The following is a 24,221-nucleotide window of genomic DNA, read 5'->3' on the forward strand; positions in this document are numbered from 1 at the left end:
GTGGATTAACTAACAGTTTAATTCAAGAAATAATTCTTGTAGAGGTGTAGGATCTATGCTTGTATAAGTAATGGTGCCAGCCTTCAAGGAACTTAGACTCTTGTTGGGGAAACAGAGGAGTAAACAAAAACTTTCCATACACTGTGACTAGGTACTCTAACAGAAGCCTATGAGTGCTACAGGGAACATAGGAAAAGGAAGACAGGCTGAGGGAATCACATAGGAACCACAAAGGAGGGGTCATTTAGATACGTGAGCTGATCCTAAAAGATGAGTAGGAGTTTACAAGCTGAGAAGGAGGGAAAGGCAGGCAGTTGTTTATCCCAGTCTTTAAATACTCACCCCACTGCATTTATTTTAAATAATGGAAACAAAATTGAATTGTGGTCAAAAACAGATACCACAAAATGTAGCATCTTAACCATTTTTAAATGTGTAGTTCATCCCCATTGCATTTTATGTTTCCACATTACATGTGGAAGCTATTACTGCTTCCTGAAAATGTGAAGCCCTTTCCTGTCCTGGTGACCTTTGTCGTGCCCGCATTGCCTTTCCCACCTGCCCATCTGGATCCTGACATGTTTCCTTGGCCTGCTCCTTCCAGAGAGTTTACCACTCTCTCCTCTATGCTGCCTCTGCTTTTAGCATATACTTCCATTTTGTGTGTATCATAGTACATTATTATTTGTTGTTATTATACCTGTTGCCCTTACTACCAGACTTTGGACTCATTGACAGAAGCCTATCTTCTTATTCTTGTTTTCCAGTCCCCAGAACAGTGTCTGGTATATGGCAGATGTCCACATCACCATTTGTGGAATTGACCTGAAGGACATTCCAGGCAGTGGGAATCATATGTGAAAAGGCATGGCCTCCTTGGGGAGCATAAGAATTTTAGAATGTCCACTGAGTGAAAAGTAGTTGAAATCGATGAAGCAGAAGAAAAAGCCACAAAGTTAGGGTTGGAGCCAGGTTGTAGAAGGGCATAACTGAAGAAGTTGATTTTTGTTCTATGGGCATAAAAAGACATAGGAAGTAACTCTTTCTTCTTTTTTTAAAAATTTTGTTCTTAATGTTTATTTATTTTTGAGAGAGAGAGTGTGTGTCAAGGGGAGAGGGACAGAGAGACAGGGAGACACAGAATCCGAAGCAGGCTTCACGCTCTGAGCCGTCAGCACAGAGCGTGACGCGGGGCTCTAGCTCAGGAACCATGAGATCATGACCTGAGCTGAAGTTGGACGCTCAACCGACTGAGCCACCCAGGATCTCTGGAAGTACCACTTTCAAAGAGCAGAATTATGACACGGTTATAATTTAATTTTGAAGATATTTTGGTGGCATTGTGTGAAATAAGAAAGACAGAGAACAAAGAACTGGACTAAGAGAGTAGACATAGGAACAGGAGGAAAGGTTGGATGTGAAAAGCTTTTTTTTTTTTTTAATAGTTTTTTGTCAAGTTGGTTTCCACATAACACCCAGTGCTCATCCCCACAAGTGCCCTCCTCCATGCACATCACCCCCTGGATGTGAAAAGCTTTTATTTTTAGATTGAAACGATAGGATTTGGAGGTCATTTGAATGAGGAGGAAGAAGGCACTGTTGAGGGACAGATGGAAATTGAGGATCATTTTACCATTTCTAGCTTACGAAAGTGAATGACTAATATTTGTCTCATGTTAGCAAGGCATTGTTGATTTGTTATTTGTTTTTAATTAATTAATTAACTAAAGGAAAGAACTTGAAGGTTATATAATATGTACCACAAAGTGTATCAAAGTGCTATGTGATGACACTAAATGAAATCACATAATCCAATATAAACATTACATCATTTTGAGATGACTAAACCAATAGTTACTGCAATATTCAGTTCTAAGTGAGCTTGATTCTTTAAAATAATTTTTTTAATGTTTATTTTTGAGAGAGAGACAGAACACGAGAGGCAGAGCGGCAGAGAGAGGGAGACCATAGAATCAGAAGCAGGCTTCAGCCTCAGAGCTGTCAGCACAGAACTCTATGGGGCTCAAACCTACAAACTGTGAGATCATGACCTGAGCCGAAAGTCGAATGCTTAACTGACTGAACCACCCAGGCACCAATAAGTCAGCTTGGTTCTTGAAAGCAAATAAGGGAGCCAGAAGAAAGACATTTTGGACTTCCACCTATTGTAATATATGGTTTCCCACTGCCACCATTATCTTTTACTCTAATACAAAATTCAAGCCTTTCTAGGATTTGACCTCTATATACTACCATTACTTTCAAACCTACACATATTTCAGGAATGGTCAGAGAAGAATGTGATTCTATCACATGTGCTATGGATTTCTGTCAATGTGACTTTTTACATAATTAGAAGATAAAAATACCATTTGGAAACTATGCAGAACTAGCTCCAGGCAGGCGGCACTGACACCTTTCACAGCATATTTTTCAAACTGCACACCAAGGCTTGCCTTGCATACCTCTCTCCTGAAGTTTGTGAAACAGTCAATATTTGACACACATAATCTACATTTCTTATTTTCTTCCAAAATGCAAATATATTTTCATCTTTCTTGGGGGAACAAAAGGTTCTACCTAGATTCTGGTTCAGGTTCTGATTCTTTAACATATATTTCTCATTGACTGTTGATTCTAAAGTACAACTCAAGCACTTAACCTTTTGCACATTTGTTACGATGAATGTCAAAGTTACAATCCAGTTGGTATACATAAATCCTTGACATCGGCTTTGTCTTCTTGTTGGAAGACAATAGAATAGTAAAGATTGAACTATTATCATCTACTGTCATTCTTAACTTTCTTTTCTTTCATTATAATTTTTGGTGTATACAGCTATGATGAGTTGTTCTCAAAAGCCCAAATGGTGGGGCACATGGGTGGTTCATTTGTTCCAGCCTCCAACTCTTGGATTTGGCTCAGGTCATATCTCAGTTTGTGAGTTCAAGCCCTGCGTTGTGTTCTGTGCTGACAGCATAGAGCCTGCCTCAGTTCCTCTGTCTCCCTCTGTCTCTCTGCTTCTCCCCCTCTTGTATTCTCTTTCTCTCAAAAACAAATAAACATTAAAAAAAAAAAAAGCCAAAATGGTGCTGTAAGTGGCAGCCAGATGGCCTGTCTCAGTTTTAAATTATTCATTATTGGAATAATTATCACCCCTCCCAAACCTCTTCCCCAAACCGTTTGCCCATTGCTGCTCTCTCAACCAAATTGACATAAGAATAAGGTTATTAAAAATGTCATTTTAAATTCCTAAATAAGGTCACAAGATTTCTTTAATAATGCAAATGACTACTTTTAAATAATACATTCTGTGCTAATGTGTCCTATTATAAGAAAACCTGAAATAATAATACAAAATATTCTAAACTGGTGAGGGAAATGGGTACTTTTAGAAAAGATTTCATGACAGGTTCTCTTCACATAATGAATATACAATTGCTAAATATTATCCAAATTTTATTTCCAGATATATGTTTGCACCAATGCATCTATTATGTGAAACACTGTCCCTCTATGAGCATTTGCAGAAAAGAGTTAGGACATGAGGCTGTTCTGGAGTAACTTCTACCAGGAAACATACTGTTCATGAAATAATGGATGAACACATTTTTAAATAACTGTGTTTATGTGTATGGCTCTGAAATTAATAACTGTTTCAATCACAATACAGCTTGTTTGGAAATTGCCTGTAAGATCTTTTAGGAAGACAGAAAATAAAACAAAGGCAATATAACAGATTTTGAAAGGGCACAAACTTAAAAGTCAGGCTAGATGAGTTCAAATTCTGGTTATGAGGCTGATTCTTTACAGGATTTTGTGATATTAACCTCAAGTTTCCATTTTCTTATTGATGGAGTAAGATTAATAATACATATGCCATAGGGTTCTTATATGAAGACTAAATGAGATATTGTATATATTTAGCAATTTATCAGGCAGTTAGTACATCACATGCTCAGAGAATGACTGTTATTATCTGGCTGAAACATATTGATTAAAATAATTTTTTATTAAGTAATCTCTATGCCCAACATGGGACTCAAACTTATGACCCTGAAATCAAGAGTCACATACTCTACCAACTAAGCCAGTCAGGCATCATCAACATATTAGTTTTTGAAAGTCCACCATTCATTCATTCATTCATTCACACCTTTACCAGAGTATTTGAACTTTAGTGTTAACATGAACTTTGCTAGAGGCTGAAGATATAAAGAGGAATACAGAGTCATAACTAGCACTTCAGTTAATCAAGAGAGATATGCAAATAAATAATTACAGACAGTAAATGTTATATTGGAGGTAGCCCCGGGTGCATGAGAACACAGAGGAAACAGTAGTAACTACCTTGTTGCAGATATGGATGGTTTTTAAAAAGAAATTTTAACAATTTGATTGGTTTCCAAAATAGCCTGAAATTCTTCACTTTGCATCTGGGAGGAATTTGGTGGCAAACAACTTTTTTGACTACTTTGTCTTACAGAATTAGGTTAGCCTCCTATCGCATGTTCTTTTCTTTGAATAAAATAAATTCATCTGCTCTTACTCTCCTTTTGTGGATGAGAGTATACTGAAAAAGAGTATGATCTAGGGAGATATTGCACCATGTAATTTAAGACAAGAGTCACAGCTGTCAATCTACATGAACATAACAAGTATGTAGACATGAGTACAAAATGGCCAGGGATTAAATGGGAGAGTTATGGCTTCCTTTGTTCTGATAAAGTTGCTAAAACTTTGGCTGCCTTTTCTCTTTATTCACACCTTCACCAGAACTCTAGAAGTCATTTGCACATCTTTCATTCAGAGACTGGTCCATGATGCCAAGCTTACTGCAGAAAACAACCAGTTGAGTTCAGCGTCTTATCCCTTTTAAAAATCGCCAGGACTCCTTACTATTACCTGATGGCTGTAGCTTTTGCTATTCTGTTAGGAAAAGCTATGCTGGGAGCAAAACACCCTGAAAGTATTTGCTCCTGATTTAGCTTTTCTAAAAACAGAACTCAAAGTTCAAGGCCTCAGCTGGGAAAGCAGCAGCTTGTCAAGGGCTTTCACCACTGCCCAGTAGCCACTCCTTCAGCAGAGTCTCCCAGCCTCCCAACACCATCTTCCCCTGAAAAGGCCAAGCCCCTACATAATTTCTGATGGGGAATTTTAAATATCAAAATCATTTCAAAAGCTGCCCAGCTGCCTGCTGGGGTTCTTAGAGGGAATTGGAGCTATGACCAAGGCAATGACTGAGATGTAGCTCTAAACAGAAAAGAGGCAGTATGATCTGTTATTACTGTATCAAGTATGCAGTTAAGTTTAGATAAAATGAAGTCTTCTACCTTTATGGGGTACTGTTTTCTCCTTTCCTTCTACTATCAATTATTTTTGCTAGTGGATAGAAAAATAAAGAAAAAGTTATAAACAAAGGTAATTGTCAAAGGCAATACGGTTTACCCCTTTAGTCTCCCAGGGATCATTTTTTTAATTCATCCTTTAAATATGATAGGTATTGTGTTCAAAGATAGCTAGCTCAGCAATATTCAAGATGAATATTAATTTCAAAAAAACTATATGCTAGACTAAATCTAATAAGAAAATAATCTAAATTAAGACTGGCCTTTCACTTACTGAAATGCAATGTCTCCTGAGTTATTGTACATCCCACACTGAAGAAAATCCATTTATGCATAAATCTAGTCATTTGTGCCTCTAATGCTTTAAAAAAGGAACATAAGGTATTTAAGTATATTTCCTGTGTTTTCTATATACTTTAAATGAGTAATGCAAATAAATACAAAAGACATACCCTTTATTTTTAATGCTTTACTATGTGACCACTGCTCAGACCCTCAGTTTGATTTCTGTATCATTCTTTTCCTGTTTACTAGTTGTAACTGAGCCAGTTGCTATTTATTTCTGGGTATATCTAAAAGATCTTAGACAGCTAAATAGCTAATTTTATATTCCTGGGTTGCTACTTCAGTTAAGACTGAGGAAAGCACTTTTGGGTGTAGAGACATATTCTGTTATGGGAAGACATTTAAGTATAATTTTAGACACTATATTTCACTTTGAGGAATTTGGTTACATTAAACATCATTATCTTTTTGTTGAAGAAAGCCTCCTGTATTTCCATTCTACTCAGCCACCATCTAACCAAGCGCCTAGCCAAGAACTGGAGTCATCCCTAACTCCTTTTTCTTTTAGATAAAGAATCCTTACTGACCCCATCTGTCTTCTGCTTCGAACTGATGTGATTCATCCCTGCTATAATCTATCATGGTACCCTTTTCTTCATAACACTTATTATAATTTTAAATTACATAGTTACTTGGATAAATTTATTTATAGTCTGTTTCCATGGAATTAGGGACTCTGTTTTATTGAATATTCAGTCAATAGAATAGGACTGCCACCTGGTAAGATTTACTGGTAAGTAAACCTGTTTGAGTTTTAAAAAATATGGATGAATTATAGTCACTTAATGAATATTTGTTAATGATTGATGGTCTTCTGGCCTCCAGTTTAATCTCTTTATGATTTTTCACCTCCCTGCTGTCTATATAGTACACTGTGAAGGCCCAGAAGGTAGAAGCCACATCTTTTCATTTCTGTATCCCCAAAACCTAGGACCACACTGACCCATTTTAGTGATTCAATCTTTGTTGAATGAATATGCCTTGGAAAGAGTCACAGCCATAAAATGTGTTTTGATGAATCTCCTGAAAGAGCCATATTATTTCTTTTATAGATTTTTAGTATTTTAGCACCACAACATTGCAATCCTGAGATACTAGAAACAAAACACACACACACACACACACCCCAAATCCAGAGAAAATTGAAATGGTTAAATAGAACAGATTATTCTGAATTTTCTTAGTGTAAGATGGTTCCCTACCATTAATGCTTCACTCAGTCGAATTTTATTATTTATTATTTGTGATAAAAGTTCTTTTTTCTAACTCTGTAGGGGACATTCCCCACCCATAAATGCCTTGCACTGGCAGTGAAATTTTTTTCACATGAATCAATCTTTTTTCCTCACTTTCATCCAATTATATCTAATTACAACTCTTTGTTCCAGGGCAGTAAATTATGTTTGCCGCTCCCTATGTCCCCTTACACCCTTTGAGTTTTTGAAGAAAGTTGTATTCTTCTGGAGCAGTTTCCTAGTTGAGTTGAGACTATTTAGCCTCTTTCATATTTATTCATTAGTATATCTGTTTTCTTGATTATTGTGTTGGCCCATGAGGAACACTCTTCAGTTAGCTCCATCTTTCCTGTACAAAGATTCTGTAAGACAAATGCAGCTCCTGAGATTCAAACTTTACATGGCTATTGATCTGTCACAACCCAATACCATACATTTTTTAAAGAGGTTAGGGCCTTTAAAAACTATATTTGGTTCTAATACATATGTCCAATCATTTCTGCATTTTAAAACTCATTTTGTTTTCATCCACCAGGCCACAGTGTGGAATCAGGTTCTTTAGATCTCTGTATGTATTTGGATCAAAGTCTTTAAAGTCAGACAAACCTGGGTTCAGATTCCAGCCCTGCCTCTGACCAGCTGTGTGAGGTTGGAAAAATTATATAATTAATTTAAGCCTCAGTGTCCTCATTTGCAAAATATAAAAGACACCACCTAAATGATTGCTAAATGAGATAACTTAGGTAAATTGCCCAGCACAGTGTCTGGCTCATAGTAGCCATTCAACAAATGCTACTTCTCTTCTTTCTACCCTATCTAAGTTTGTCTAGGCTTTCTGAGATTTTGATATTTCATAATTATTTGATTATTTATTGCTTGTCCTTATCAAACGCAGAATGGTGTATTGTTTATTTTTTCAGTGAATTACACTTCCTGTCATGGAAACATTTTAGAGAATCTCATGATCTCTCCCACTTCTCTTCCCAAATTTGACTGACTCTTACTATTCATCAGTTCATAAAATTTCTCCTTTTTGAGGGATAATTTAATTTATGTCATTTGATTTTTTTAAGGGTTAGTCCTAGTATGATTATTATATTATGATATATGTATTTTGTCTATCTTTTCCACTTCTTAACCTTCTGGTTTTACGTCCTAGAATTTTTTAAAGCTGACACTAAAGTTTTCCAACTATTATTGCCAAGTGACTGGTTCTGTTTAAAGTTTGCTTTTCAAAAACAGTTACTTCATATTGATTCTATGCTGAAATCATTCACAATTGCTTTCAGCATAAAACAGGGATTTCTAAGTTGTTTATATGACATAAAATGGACTCATGTGGTTTTGCCGAAACTGTAACTTGAAAGAAAAAGTCCACTAAATTACTATAGGAAGAGCCTTTAATGACCCTTGGGAAACAATCCTTTTCTGATATGAACTGGAACACAGGTACAACAATGAAAAGTGGGAAGTGTTATGGGTTCCTAAATGTGGTAAGGTATTCTGGATTTAACTATTTAAAAAATTTTACTTCTGATACAATTTGAAGGGAAAGTGTAACTATCCTAGAGGTAGAATGAAATAATTATTAAATAGAGGTACAAGCAAGCAGAGGAACACAGCGATTCTTCATGGGAGCATGATGAGAGGGTGATATTTGAGTAGACTCTGAAGGATGGAAAGACAGACTGCAGCAAGAGAGTCACACATTCTAGACACCATGTTTCCATCAGTGGAGCAGTTTTCACCTAAGACAGAAAGAAGAAGAAAAGAAGAAAAAAGCAAGAAGAAAAAAAAGATACATTTGGATGGATGACTGAGCTCTTTACAAGATAGCCGGCTAGTCAGGGTAACAGTAACCAAGTAACAAAATGGTATCCTGGTAAACACTTGGTTTGGGTTTTAGGGCAGAAGGACCAAGTTTATTTTTATTCACTCTTTGCTGAAAGGCAACAGACTACATTTATTTTGGCCTGCCAGGGAGGAAGGAAGGGCATGTCAGTTTTTCGAGAGGTTGTTTACTTTGACAGGGAATAAATTCTGCTTTCTTTTCCATTTGCTGATTTTTCTTTAAGTATGGAGAGAGAAGATGTAATAGTTAAAAATATGTCACAACATAAAAGTCAATAAATTTATTGTGAAAGAACTAACTGGCTATTTCCTTAAAAAAAGAGCTATCCTATTCTTTAAAATTTTTTTTTCTAATGTTTATTTATTTTTGAGAGAGACAGAGTGTGAGCAGGGAAGGAGGAGAGAGCAATGGAGACACAGAATCCAAAGCAGGCTCCAGGCGCTGAGCTGTCAGCACAGAGCCTGACGCAGGGCTCAAACTTACAGCCCGGGAGATCATGACCTTGAGTTGAGGTCAGCCACTTAACCAACTGAGCCACCCAGGTGCCCCAAGAGCTATCCTATTCTATAAATTATTTCTTCAAATATCTATTTCAAACCTGTGTTGTATTAAAGTAAGGGAAATTTTCTGTAAAGAAGTGTCATAGAATAGCTGTCAATATTCCACATTCAATTTCCCATGCATCTAACATTTAAGATATTCTTTGGTGTTAAAGGGTGGGGGGAGAATGGGGCTTCATGAAGAACTACATTCAACAATTATTTAAATCCAATACAATAGTATACTGATAGTAGTTTAGTGCATGTTCTGAAATATGTAAATACAGAAGTAAAAGTAAATTGTCAATGTAATGGTAAGCTAATTTTATTATAAATTCCAGTCTCACTACACAATAATGCATTCTAAAATATGAGGTACTTATGGTAAATCAATTTATATACTATGAATAAGAGGGAGTTCTCCGAATGAAACTGCTAGATACTTATTTTGAAACTGTTACATGAAAAACATGCCTGTTAGAAATCTACCAGATTTTTTTTTTTTTTTGAGAAAAGCTGAGGTTCTAAGTTAGACATTCTTAAGAGGAAAATGTAAGTGACATGAAAGCTTATGAGCATTTATATCGATCATTGAGTCAGGAAAGATGTCTAGCCAAGAGTTTTAGTAATCCTTTAGGATTTTCTGTTAGAGATTTGGCTAATTCAGTGAGCGTATTAAGTTATAAATGATTACAGCTCAAAATCTTTTATCCATGGTTGGAAGTGAACAGAGCTCACCCTAGAAACAACGGTATTTGTAACGGTACTCAAATGCTGGTCAGGAGACCAAAAGCCTGAATCAGAATCACCAACCTTGCTTTAAGAAAAAAACAAAAAACAAAAAAAACAAAACAGATTTCTGTCTCCAATCCCTGTTGGAGATTCTGATTCAGAAGATCTAGGGAAAGGCTCTGAGGGTTTATATTTTTAGGAAGTGCTCCCAAGTGATTCTGATCCATATACAAGTTGGGGAACCAATGACTAGAGTGGAGCCATGCTTGAGATCAGAGAAAGAAGCTGTGAAGGTGGAGGCCAGACTTTATTCAAAGGAGATAAACCATTCCACTTGGGGTACAGAGTATGAGTCTGTCTGAGTTCCTGATTTGAAAATGACCTGACAGCTTGAAATTGACCATGGGGGAAATACTTAAACCACAGAAATTGGCCAATGCTATAAATCAGGGCATTTCCCTTCCCTAGAAAGCTAGCACACTGCAGTTCAGTGAGGTCATTCTCACATTTTTAATATGTCTTCCAAAAGAAAATCTACTTAGGTGATAGGATACAACAGGTACACAAGTGACATTCAGTATTTCAAATGAGTTACTCTAAAAGAAACTGCTCTTTTAAAACATAGAGACAATATTCTTCAAAGTATCTTAGTACACAGTGATAATTAAAATTTCCATTTTACTTCTGTACTTTAGCAACCAGCTGGTTTGAGCCTCCATTCTCCTCTCAACCCTAGAGTCAGCTGGAGAGATTCATATTTTCCCTTGTGTTTACAGACCGTAAATGCACTGTCCTTTACATTTTTTTTCTGAGTTGTAGAAATAAATTTAGTTTCAATGATCTCTACTAGTCTTAAGAAAACAAACATCACTAGAGTCCTCAGAAGTGCTTTCTTGGCTATGGAAATGTGTTGTTGAATGTGTCCCACAGTTGATCCTGCTTAAAGCTGTAATAAAGAGGAAGTGAGAACAGAGATGATTTAATTATAAATCTGTTGGCCAGTAGATTTGGATTAGAGCTCTTTTTATTCAGGTTTGATGAATTTATGACCATCAACTAAAAATGTATATGTTAGGACAATAGCATTCAGCATAGAGCTTGTCAGGAGAGTGGAAGGGAAAAAAATAGCCTGGAACATCAATGGAGCCGATGAATCCTTGGCTTATTTGGCAGAAAGTTAGACACCTAACTGAACAGAATCCCAAGCTTTATGTCACCATTAGTTGTTGGATGGAATAATGTGTCCATATATATAATTCTAATAAATTTATATATATTCTGTGAGGAAAAATAACATCAGGTCATTTCATTTTCTAGATCAACTCATTAAAGTCAACAGGACAAATACTGTGTTTCAGTACTTTTAGAGGAAAAAATAAAAACAGCCGCCAGAGAAGTATCAGAGGCATCTCTTCGAGGAAGTCTTCCCTTAACTGCTTTTACCCTACCCTACACTCTCTAAGAAACTTGATGTTTCTCTTTCATTACATTTGCTCATTTAGTGGCAATGATAATAGTACCAACATCAAAGAGCTTTTGTGAAAGTTAAATGAGCTAATACATATACAGCCTTTTGAACAGTAAACAGGAAATAGTAGGCACTCAATAAATGTCAACTATTATTTATTATACCATCACCACAGTATATTGAAATAATCTGTTACTTAAATTTCTCCCCATTTAGAATTAAAGATCTTTTAGGGAAGATCTTTTCATCTTTACAGACCTAGTGCTTACCACAATGCCTGGCATAGAGGAGGCACTCAATAAGTATTTATTGAGCTAAACTGAGGTATAATTTATATACTTATAGTAAATGTCTGGGCTGCTGCCTCAGGTTTTCAATGATTCCAACTCCTGAGAAGATATCAACTAGGAAATAAGGGAGAGATGTTTACATAAATCATCCCTGGAAGTCCAACAGACTATATTGCCCTGCCTTAATATTATGTTTGTGACTATTTCATTGATAGAAATAGAAGACTTATTTTTTCCTTGATATACAGTTATAGGCTCTAGCACTTAGAAATGAGGAAGAAATATACAAAAGGAATCTTCTAGGATATGTCTTCCCAAGTGAAGTCTTTTCATAGATATGTCACTATATAATAGTATTTTCCAGTATTTTCCAATATGAGGCATAGCTTGAGCATAGCACAGTAACAAAAAGAAAACAAAACAAAAATTAAAAAAGTATTCATCTTGGCTGCATAAGATACTCTGTAAGAAAAGCATTCTTTGGTTAAATCTTAGAGACACACTTCAAAGCTTTATAGGAGGTTTATAATGAACATTATTAGCATATTAAATGCTCTGACAAATCCTGAAGAAGTGTTTGATTAATTCATCATTTCTTAAATTTGAAATTCATAGAAAAAAAATTTCCTTATCTAATTACTATTGATATCTCATGGAGTTAGTGTTCCATGAATCAGACTTTGGAAATGCTGTGCTATGGAAACATATTCATCCAGATATCTATTTTTTACTTAATACATCTCTATGTAATTCATTTTTATGAATTCTAAGTTCATATGCACACAAATAGTAATGCAAATCTTGGTTCATTTGGATGTTCAGGGAATGGTAGGATGTACTACAAACTTAATTGTAGAGTAAGTGTTAAGATGCACTTAACTTTTGTTGAAAAGTATTCTGAATGTGCCTAGCTGGCTCAATCAGTAGAGACTCATGTTCTCGGGGTTGTGAGTTCAAGCCCCACATTGACTGTAGAGATTATTTAAGAATAAAATCTTAAAAAATAGAGAGAGAAAGCATTCTGGAGCAATCTTAAACTTTAGTATGATACAGTCACCTGGGAATTTTGTTAAAGTGCTTATTTGATTCATTAGGTCTGGGATGGGATAAGAAGTCCTGCATTTTCTAATCAGCAACTGGATGATGCCAATGGGGTTGGTCTATGGACCACACACTGAGTAGCAGGTTACTTTTCCGCCTTGGTAAGCACAGTAGAATAAATATAATAAAATTGTTATTTTGAATAACATTGTACATGTTTATATAAACTCACACTGAGATAGTTTAAATTTTTTAATATCACATCATAATATTGACTTGTTTTCTTGATACTACCTTCCTCAGAAAAGTGGGAACTAATGGGGGGAAGTTCTAGTTACAGCAATATCACTGTCAGCATCTAGCATGAAATCTGTACACTGTCACATTTAAATGTTATCATATTAGTAAATTTATCATGAACTTTATTGTCAGAGTTAAAACTCTGAAGGTGATACATGGACACATCTGTTAAGGAGGTAGTCAATGATATGAAAATATTACTAGATAAAAAATGAGAACTCTGCCAAACAATATATTATGGAGAGTATGAAAGTAGAGAAAAGAATTGGATGTACTAATAAGTATTGGGAGTTACCCCTGGTTCAGAAAGGTGAGAGAAGAACAGAAAGAGTAATATTCTGAAAGAAGGTGACAATAAGGAAATCCATGCTAAGGAAGTTGACACAGATATCTTGTCCCAAACATATGCCAGAATTGTCATAAAATGAATGGAGATATGCCTTCCTCAGCAGTCTAATCAGTGGATCAGGGGCCTGTCCGGAGAAGGAAAGAAGGAAATATGAATCTTCTCTACTAATCCATCCACCACCTACAGTTACGCTAAAAGAACTAAACTGGTATCAGTTATTTTCATAACTCCCTTACTTGGTGCATTAAATACTATGAAGGTATTTGTTTGGGAGTGATTAGCAATTTCACTTAGTAGTAGTAGTAGTTTCTATCTTCAAGTCTTTCAGAATCTCATGACAACTTAAAGTGTTGAGTAATTGAGGCAAATATGTTCTAAATACCTCATGGTATTTCAGGTTTTTTTAATGTATTAATGTGGTCTTGACGGGGTTTTCACTGAAATGGCTTTGGTGCTTTAGGTCTTCTAATACTTAGATAATGCCTATAAAACATAAACTGGGTAAGGCCCAGGAAAAATTATGCTGAATGATATTTATTGTCTGACTTTCAACTACTTGTGGGTAGTTCAGTCAGCTCCATCTCACTGACTGAGATGTCAAAGATGAGGACACCTCCAGGCAACCACCCATATTTTCTACTATTCTCATTCTCTTACCTTTTGTTGCCTTCCCCCCTCTTTCTTGCCTCTATGGCCATTCTGAATTTTTTCAGTTCTCAGAATATGTTTTGCTCTTTGTCCTTCTGTTCCTTTTTCACACTGGTTGTTTTCTTCACTAGGAATAAACTTAACCGTGTTACACTGATTCTTATTAAACTTCAGATCTCAGGTTTTACGTCAAAACTCAAGTACAAGCAGGGAAGGAACAGAAAAAGAGGGAGAGAATCCCAAGCAGGCTCCACACTGTCAGTACAGAGTCTAATGTGGGGCTCAAACTCATAAACTGTGAGATCATGACCTGAGCCAAAATCACGAGTCAGATGCTTAACCAACGGAACCACTCAGGCACCACAAACATTCAACTCTTGTTAACTGCTCCTTCTATGAGCTCCCCTCCACACTCTCTAACAGAATATTGAGCATGCTTATGTGATCTAACATACATACCACTATTTGCTTATATAAACACATATATACAGACATATCTACTTTCACACAAATTCACACATAAACACTGTGAAAAGGCTGTGTCTCTCTAATGTGTTGTTAGTTTTAGCTACATTCTCACATTTTGCTTATGTTTTTATAGAACTGGTAGTTTCGGGAACAAAACCTATATTATTATTAATTTTTTTTTGGTACAAGTCTCTAAAAAGAGTTGTATAAGTAGTGACCATTAACAAGAAGTCACTTTTAAACTAATCTCCATTTTTATGATCTTTTTATAAAATTCTGAAGTGGTGAGCTCTATAGGATTTAAAAGCTAGAGCTGGCAACCTTTTTATATTTTGTAAGAATATGAGCCATGGGTTGAACATAACACAGTAACAAAAAGAAAACAAAACAAAAATTTAAAAAGGTATTTCTCTTGGATTCAGGTCTGCCAATAAACCTTCTCTATTTAAAAAAAAATTATTTTCAATGCTTATTTATTTTTGAGAGAGAGAGTGCGAGCAAGCTGGGGAGGGGCAGAGAGAGAGGAGGACACAGAATCCTAAGCAGGCTCCAGGCTCTGAGATGTCAGCACTGACCCCAATGAAAGGCTTGAACTCACAGAATGCGAGGTCATGACCTGAGCTGAAGTCCAATGCTTAACTGACTGAGCCACCCAGGTGCCCCAAATGTTTTCTATTTCTATTTTTAATGGTTAAAGATCTTTGTTTTATTCCCTGATGCATCCCTAGCTCTTGGCATATAATAGGCACTCAATATATATCGATTGAGTGACTGAATGAACAGATATATATTAGGTACATTATACAACATCATATTTCAAGTCAGTGCTATTTAATAGTATCTTTGAAAATGTATTTTGAAAATGTTCCCTGTTGGGGCTCCTGGGTGGCTCAGTTAGTTAAGCATCCAACTCTTGATTTCAGCTCAGGTCATGATCTCATGTTGTGAGTTCAAGCCCTGTGTCAGACTCTATGCTGAGTGTGGAGCCTACTTGGGATTCTCTCTCCCTCTCTCTCTCTGACCCTCTCCTGCTTTCTCTCTCTCTCTCTCTCAAAATAAATAAATAAACTTGAAAAAAAGAGCAATAAAAAGGAAAATGTTACCTGTTGTCCTACAAGATAAGGACAACTTACCTTATCTAAGTTACTCAATGATAAATTAATTTTCTTTCCTATATTATCTGCTTATAGTTAGTACATTCTCGTTTTTAGACATTTCTACTAGTGGTCTGAGGATATGCAATACATATATATACATATCTATCTATTATATATTGCTAAATATATACCTTTCTTTTCTTTTTAAGCTTTTATTTTAAGTAATTTCTATACCCAATGAAGGGCTTAAACTAACTCATGACCCTGAGATTAGGAGTAGCATGTTCAGGGCACTTGGGTGGCTCAGTTGGTTAAGTGTTCAACTTCAGCTCAGGTCATGATCTCATGGTTCATGTGTTCAAGCCCCGTGTCAGGCTCTGTGCTGACAGCTCAGAGCCTGGAGCCTACTTTGGATTCTGTCTCCATCTCTCTCTGACCCTCCCCTGCTGTCTGTCTGTCTGTCTGTCTGTCTCTCTCTCTCTCTCTCTCTGTCTCTCTCTTCCTCAAAAAAGTGAGTAAACATTAAAAAATTTTTTAAGAAAGAGTCGCACGTTCTATTGACTGAGCCAGCCAGGCACTGCTCTATCTATTTAAATATATCCTTTTTTTTTTTTAAACATTTTTTTTTTAATTTATTTCTGAGAGAGAGAGACAGCGTGAGAAGGGGAGGGTCAGAGGGAGACACAGAGTCCGAAACAGCCCACAGGGTCTGAGCTAGCTGTCAGCACAGAGCCCGATGCCCTGTAGAAAATAGTATTAGGACCAAATATATTGTGAGTCTAAGCAATTTTATAAGCAGACCCTTCATTCAGCACCAGGGGCTAAGTCTTTATTTTATTTCCCAAGGTACTGTGGATTTTAAAGAAGTAATTATCTTTGACATAAATATTTTAAATCAATAAAGAGTAGAAATTCTGTAGTATTATTTCCCACCTTCTATCTTATAGGACAATAATTGCTATTATAATGCTAGTTTTCATTTCTTGAGGGCTTTCTATAAAGGCAATGTGCTAAATAGTTTACATACTTTATTTTATATAATTCTAATTACCACCCTATGGGGAGGAAAAATAAAATCAAAGTCCAAACAGCTTTAATAGCTGGCATAAGATCACATAACCATAAAGAGTAGGGAAAGCTTCTATTCCAGATCTGTTCAAAACATATTAAAATGAAAGGAGCAGGAGTAAAATAAAATTCTCAGAGAAATATTAAGATGCAAATGTAGGGGCGCCTGGGTGGCTTAGTCCGTTAAGCGTCCGACTTTCGCTTAGGTCATGATCTCGCGGTTCGTGGGTTCGAGCCCCGCGTCGGGCTCTGTGCTGACTGCCAGCTCAGAGCCTGGAGCCTGTTTCAGTCTGTGACTCCCTCTCTCTCTGACCCTCCCCTGCTCACGCTCTCTCTCTCTCCTAGAAATAAAAAAAAAAAAAAAAGATACAAATGTAAATTTTGGGCTCAGTGTTGAAAGTGAGCTATGCCACCTTCTGTCTTCTACAATTTAAGAGAGAAAGCTTGTAACAAGCAAGACCACTCAAATTTCATGTAGATATATCCTTTCTGATGTTAAAAATATGTATTTTTCAAGAGCAATAGACTTTTTTCCTTTAAATAAAAAAAAACCCCAAGATTTTAAATGATTATTTCCCATTGTATTGCTCTCTTCCTGTCACTGTTTTTGAGCTAGAACTTGGAGTCCTTGGTGGGGAAAGGAAGTGCAGGATCATCAATCTCCATTAACAGTCTTGAGTGGTTTTGGTCGTCTAATAATTTCTGAGTTGATAGATGTGTAACTACTCATGTATTAGATGAGCTATTCATCCACATTGGACATCTACTTAAGCTCTGACTGTGTCCTGCAGAGTCACATGTTTCAGATAATGTCTTATTAATTGAGCAGATCATTTATTTTTTTAAAATTTTTTCTTCCTTAAATAGTTAATTGTCAGTTGGTTTACATATAACACCCAGTTGAGCAGGTCTTTTAAATTCTAATCTTTTTTCATATAAACATCTTCTTGGAATTATGCTAACAAAAAAGTAAAATCCATTTTATGGTGTTTTGGGGGGAAGACTAGGGGATTATTGTTATGTTCTAAATTTGTTTTTTTAATACAGGGGTGCATTAGGGCAGTGTCAACCAAAGTGTATTCACAATGAAACCAAAACCTGTGGTTTTTCAGGTGTTCAAATTTGCTGCAGAGATGAAAGCTAGAATGACCCACGTCCTATAATCACTCTTTATCTCATCAGTTTGAGTCCACTTATTATCTAAGTCCTACTCGTATATTTAGTCGTAAGATAATTTTTCATACCTTTTTTTAGTAATCTCTGCACCAAATGTGGGGCTTGAACTCATGACCACAAGATCAAAAGTCAAATGCTCTACCAATTAAGCCAGGCAGCCATCCCTTAAGAAAATGTTAAAGGGCACCTGAGTAGCTGGGTTAGTTGGGTGTCCAACTTCAGCTCAGGTCATGATCTCACAGTTTGTGAGTTCAAGCCCCACATCGGGCTCACAGCTGTCAGCGCAGAGCCTGTTTCAGATCCTCTGTCCCTCTCTCTCTGTTCCTCCCCCACTGGTGCTCTCTCAAAAATAAATAAAGCATTAAAAAAATTTTTTTAATATATCTTCCTTTTCGGTATCCTTTTTTTCCTCTTTCATTTGTCATCTAGTTTTCCAAAATGTGATGCTATGGGAAACAATTTTACTTTATGCAGAGTGATAAAAGATTATTTTTATGAATTTTGTCCTATTTTCACCTAAGAAATTGAAAGTTCATGCCTTTTATCAATGAAAAAATGAGTGAGTGTATGTGAGTATATTCTCTTAGAATTTCATGACCTCTCTCCCATGGATCAGCATGTGAAAGATGGAAAGATTCATCTCTTTTGTACAAATCAAGTTTTTTCCAGTAACCACTAGTTGACTTACTTTTGCAAGCATCTGGAGCAGAGAAAGGTCTCCGGAGGTCTCGGTAGAAGCCTGGCTTACATCGCTGGCAATGTTGACCTTCTGTGTTGTGTTGACAGTCATTGCAGACACCCCCACTATGATTACCTGATGCCTCCCACACCTTAATGTCAAAGTGACAGGCATCAGCATGCCCATTGCACTTGCAGGCTGAGGGGGGGAAAAGGCATGGGAGGAAACCAAATAATTAAAAATAAAACAACAGGTTCTCTAATATTCAGTCAGTTAAAAACAGGGTAAGCTGATGGCTAATTTTTAAATTCAAGTATAATTAACGTACAGTGTTACTTTTTTTTAAATTTATTTTTAGTTTTTTAAATAGTGCACATTTTCACAGTAGATGTTCAAAACAGTATATCAAAAGGCAGACATTGAGAACTCTGGTCTCTCTATCTCTGTGTATCCTGTCTTCCCTAATTTCAACACATTACTACTTTTTTTTTTCTTTCAGTTTCTTGTGTATCCTTCCAGTGTTTCTTTGTAATTTTTAATTAAAAATAATTAAGTTTTAGTATATGCCTGAAAGTCAGCAAGGCATAGATCCATCCTCTTAGGCAGAGATGTTACTGTTTCCTTAGCAATTGGGGTTGACATTTATTTTGGAAAAACTATTTGAGTGGCTACCCATTTCCTTCCCTCTTCAATGATAACACTTCACCATTTCTATTCCTGCTACTTCCCAAGGACTAGAGTCATCACTGTGGGTCCCCTGACCATGCTTAGAAAACACCACATTGTCAGGCATTGTTTGAAAATGAAAATTCATATTGCAGATATAGGCCTGAATTCGTGCTCACTGACAAGCCTGGAAGGAACCTTCTGGGGGACAAGGGTTAGGAACTTGGCACGTAGATTGATTTGCCTTTCATGAAGTACTATTATTCCTCAGCTACTGATGAACTGGTGACTACAAGATAGTGTCCTATAGAAGCCTGAATTTTTTTAGAGAAGAGGCCCGCACTGTTTCTTTTGTAACAATTTCTCTAAGGCGGTTATAATATCAATAGCACCACGTGACAAGTCTCTGTGTTCTCCGTGTCTTTAGATACGCAGTTGGTGTCTGTGGAAAGGACCAGAATGGCACTCTAGGAATTTAGGAGAAATTCTTTAGATTCTCTTGATGAGTGATTTAGAATAAGAATGCAGACATTTTCGTGGACGTCAACTGTGTTTGTGCTATTGTTTTTTCATTGTTTCCTTGATGTGTTGTTATGATATTTTGGCCAGATTCATAATCTTTAAAAAACATAATGTAAGATAATTTAGGATTTATGCCTAGAGGAAATCCTTTACATTTCCTAGAAACTAAAATAAATCAATTATGATTCCAAATTATGTATGGGAAGAGACTTCCCACAATGTTATCCCCAGCGCTTGCCTTTAAATCCTTGTAAAATTGAAGTTTGTGAGTATAAACATTGTTATGGACATGTGTATTTCTCTGAACATTTTGAACTGCAAAGAAAAAATGGTTTTTATTCCCATATTTTTTTACTCTTTTATCTAATCTTGAAACTCCAAGGTAGCCTTGGTAACGTAGTCCCATTCTTGACTATCTGGCTTAATTTCAAATCTGATTTGTCATTTGAAGTATCATAAATTAAAAGAAAGGCATTATGGTGTTATTGAAAAAAAAATTTTAATTTGGAGTCTTAAAAGCTGTGATCAAGTCCTGGCTATCAATTACTAACTTTGGCAAATTACTTAATCTCACTGAGCCTCAATTTCCTGATCTCTAAAATGGGATTAACACCACCTGCTTTATAGGTTTGTTTTGAGAACTGAATTGGAGATAGCTATTTTCATGATTATAATTCAGTATCTCAGCTATGAGGGTAATTGTATGCTATAATACTCTTGTTGCTCTTGAGTCTAGCCATGCTTTTGTTATGTCAACTTCTCAAGAAGGGTGCTTAGATCCTGCAAAGTGTCCAAGCATTGGGCAACACATTGTTGGTAAAATAGTCACATTGGCAACTTTGCAAGCAGTAATTGTTTCCAATGGTTGAGGTCCTAGTGGGCAGTGATATGGGCTATATTTGTGTAGTTACAGTGCCTATCACCCACCACTTTATATTGTGTTTCTAGAGACCAAGGAGTCCACAGATAAGTTTACTTTACAAAGAAGGTTTTTAGTCTTGTGGGTTTGGTACTCACTTCTGCACTCTTTAGGAGATCCTGTTTTGCCATCAGCTGCCTCCCAGGGGCGGTCATTGTATAACGGTGCACAGTGTTGGCAGTGGGTGCCTGCTGTGTTGTGCTTACACATACACTTCCCATGGACCTACAAACAAAAATAAAGTAAGAGCTGTGAGGCACAAACAATGCTGGGAAGGAATATTCTTCCCACAGTCTTATCTCGTTGGTTGTCTTTAGCAATATGATATTCATACACTTTCCTAAAAAAGCCATCAAGGTGGGAGATCCTTTCTTCAGTTTGTCTTGGGATTGATTCAAAAGGTTACATGTATATTTTTCTTTCTAGGTTATGTGACCCTAATGAACAATTCTGAAGTACTAGCTAGATATTTACTTAAATGTTTAATGCCTTAACATTTTTAAAATTCTTTACACAAAAGTACTACATCCTCACTATAGAAAATTTGGAAATCTGTAAATATGATTATCTCATATCATAATCATAGTCAACATTTGGAGTTTATATTTCCAGTACTTTAAAAATATAACTGTACTTCTTTTTTTCATATAACAATATATTAACATCATCTTTCCATTTCATTAAATATTCTTGTACAACACACTTTTTAATGGCTTCCTTGTATGGTGTACAACTTACTTTACCAATCACCTGTTTTTTGTTATTTAGATTTTTAAATATTTTTTTACATATATTTTAATTCTATAATGAATATCCTTGTAGCTATTTGTGTCCATCTTTATTTATTTGGAATGTGTTTTCTAGAAGTAAAATTGTACAATCAAAAATGTATATATTTTTGAGGCAGCTGAGTGACTCAGTCACTTGAGCATCTGATTTAAAAAAAATTTTTATAGGGGTGCCTGGGTGGCTTAGTCGGTTAAGCGTCCGACTTTCGCTTAGGTCATGATCTCGCGGTTCGTGGGTTCGAGCCCCGCGTCGGGCTCTGTGCTGACTGCCAGCTCAGAGCCTGGAGCCTGTTTCAGTCTGTGACTCCCTCTCTCTCTGACCCTCCCCTGCTCACACTGTCTCTCTCTCTCTCTCCTAGAAATAAATAAAACATTAAAAAATTTAAAAAAAAAATAAAAAAAATTTTATTTTCTGTTTTATTTATTTTTGAGAGAGAGACAGACAAAGCATGGGTTGGGGAGGAGCTGAGAGAGAGGGAGACACAGAATCTGAAGCAGGTTCAGGCTCTGAGCTGTCAGCACAGAGTCCAATGTGGGGCTCTAACTCACAAACAGTGAGATCATGACCTGAGCTGAAGTCTGACACTCAACCAGCTGAGCCACCTAGGTGTACCAGGGTGTCTGACAAGTCTTGATTTCAGCTCAGGTCACGATCCCAGGGTTGTGAGACTGAGCCCTGTGTTGAGCTCCGTGCTGAGCATGGAGTCTGCTTAAGACTCTCTCTCTCTTCCTCTGCCCCTCTTCTCCACTTGTGTGCTGTCTCTCTCTCTCTCTAAAAAAAAAAAAATTATAAAAATAAACAAAAACAAAAATATACATATATACTTAAGACTTTGAATTTATTTTGTCATAATTACCGTAATGATTTTCTTTTCATCCTATAATTCAAAGGGCTTATTAAAATAGTATTTCTCACAGGGAGGAATACTTTAGTAGAATTCTCTAGGATCTGACAGTTTTATGAGGATTTTAATATTTTTTGTATAATCTCACCAACAATTTCTAAAACTTAATATTTTGGATTATCTTGAATGCTCCCTAGTAACTAAGTATTGCCATGAATTCCAGTACTAAAATGCACTTACTGACATATGATGTCATGACTGTACAAATGAGAGTTTTAGAAAGTAGCTCAGAATGAGGTTTCCATATTTGGATCTATGAGGTTTTTTTTTCCCCTTGAGAAACAGTATAAAAGGTAAATTAGCATGAAAGTAATAAATTATATCAACTAGTCAACAAATATTTAACATATAACTACCAAAATAGGCAATATGTTAGGCAATGTTCGGTACACAAAGCATTACGAAACATAATTTGTGTTTGAGAATAGTGTAATGTAGCTGGATAAAAGATTTACATATAAAAATATTACAGATAAACAAGACAATAAATATCTAAGAAAACAAAATAATGTTAGAATTTAAAAGATGCAGAAATCACCAGAGATTAGCAGGTATGGAGGGCTTTAGGAACAGGGTTGAGTTTTAAGCTGATCCTTAAAGATAGGCAGTATTTCTGAAAGGCAGAAGGGAAAAGACTTTCCAGGAAGAGGAAACAAAATGAATCAAGTTGTGGTGCTAGGAGGCTAGAAGGAATCTGTGAACAAAATCTATTTCAATACAGCTAAAATAGTTTGACTGCAATGATAAAGGGGCTATTAGAAGTGATATGAAATGACAAGTACTTGGAGTGGCCAAAATCAAAATGAGTTCCTAGAATTCAACAAATCTGGAAATAGCTCTACCAATATGTTGATGAACTATGCTTGACCTAATTTAACCCCAGAGTAAATTGTGTTTTCTTACCCAAGAGCCCCTTTCTCTTTTAATTCTTTTAGTGTCTCTCCACTGGTAGAGGCACTCTGGATTATGCATTCTCCAAGTGTGTGATATGACTACTACAGACCTTATGCTCACAAAAAGTTCAAGGAATTATATAGGGCATGGAGGATTGCAGGCTCCTTGTGAATGATCCATATGAAACCTGTGTTATAATCTGGAAGATGTAATAAATAATGATTTTGATGGCCATCTAAATTTCATTTCTGTGTATTATAATGTAAGTTTTTTGTAGTTAATGAAAATTAATTATAGCTGTCCTTTTAGTTCTTAGGGATTAATTAAAGAATATAACTTTTTTTAAAAGGCTGGGATTAGCTCCTTAGTATATGATGATGTTGCAAAAAAATTGTTAATTTTCCTTATAGAAATGGAACTAGTGTTATAGATTCAATTTACTGATTTGGGTACTGGAAAGCCCAAGTGTGAGCTGAGTTACAGTTACCTATTTTCTTGGGCTTCTCTTTGTGACTGTCTCTGCTAAGAGCTGTTTATATGTAAAGTTCCCTGGAGTTGTAAGATACATCTCCATCCACACATCCAGATAAATTCTAAAGACAAATTTGCACTTCAATTTGGAATCTGTAGGAATTCACTTTTTACTGATCTATAAGAGTGTGGGTTTTTTTTTTTTTTTTATCCTAGCTCTTGGAAATCTGGTTTTTCATATATTCTGGTAGAAATCCTCCAGTCTAACTGCTTTTATTAAATCTTTTAAATTCAACCTTCCTTATCATGATGAAAAATAGAAACTCTTTATCATATAACTTTGGTGTGATAAGATTCTCTAAAGGCTCTTAGTAAACCTGAATGGTTCTTTGTTTACTTGTGCTAGATGCTGATGTCAAGC

At 36.0% G+C, this 24,221-nt stretch overlaps 1 protein-coding gene across 3 annotated transcripts in view; it reads right to left on the reverse strand.

The window, feature by feature from the left end:
• NTN4 (netrin 4) overlaps positions 1-24,221 on the reverse strand; it is a 122,918-nt gene that overhangs the window by 22,013 nt on the left and 76,684 nt on the right. For all 3 annotated transcript variants that reach the window (XM_039236567.1, XM_039236566.1, XM_039236565.1), the window contains exons 4-5: positions 20,841-20,967; positions 18,645-18,833 (exon numbers count right to left, since the gene is read on the reverse strand). In XM_039236567.1, coding sequence (XP_039092498.1) covers positions 18,645-18,833; positions 20,841-20,967 — 316 coding nt within the window. The remainder of the gene's footprint in view (positions 1-18,644; positions 18,834-20,840; positions 20,968-24,221) is intronic.

This window comes from Hyaena hyaena, unplaced genomic scaffold (genome assembly GCF_003009895.1).
Source record: "Hyaena hyaena isolate Hyena2069 unplaced genomic scaffold, ASM300989v1 scaffold_113, whole genome shotgun sequence".
Lineage (NCBI taxonomy): Eukaryota > Metazoa > Chordata > Mammalia > Carnivora > Hyaenidae > Hyaena > Hyaena hyaena.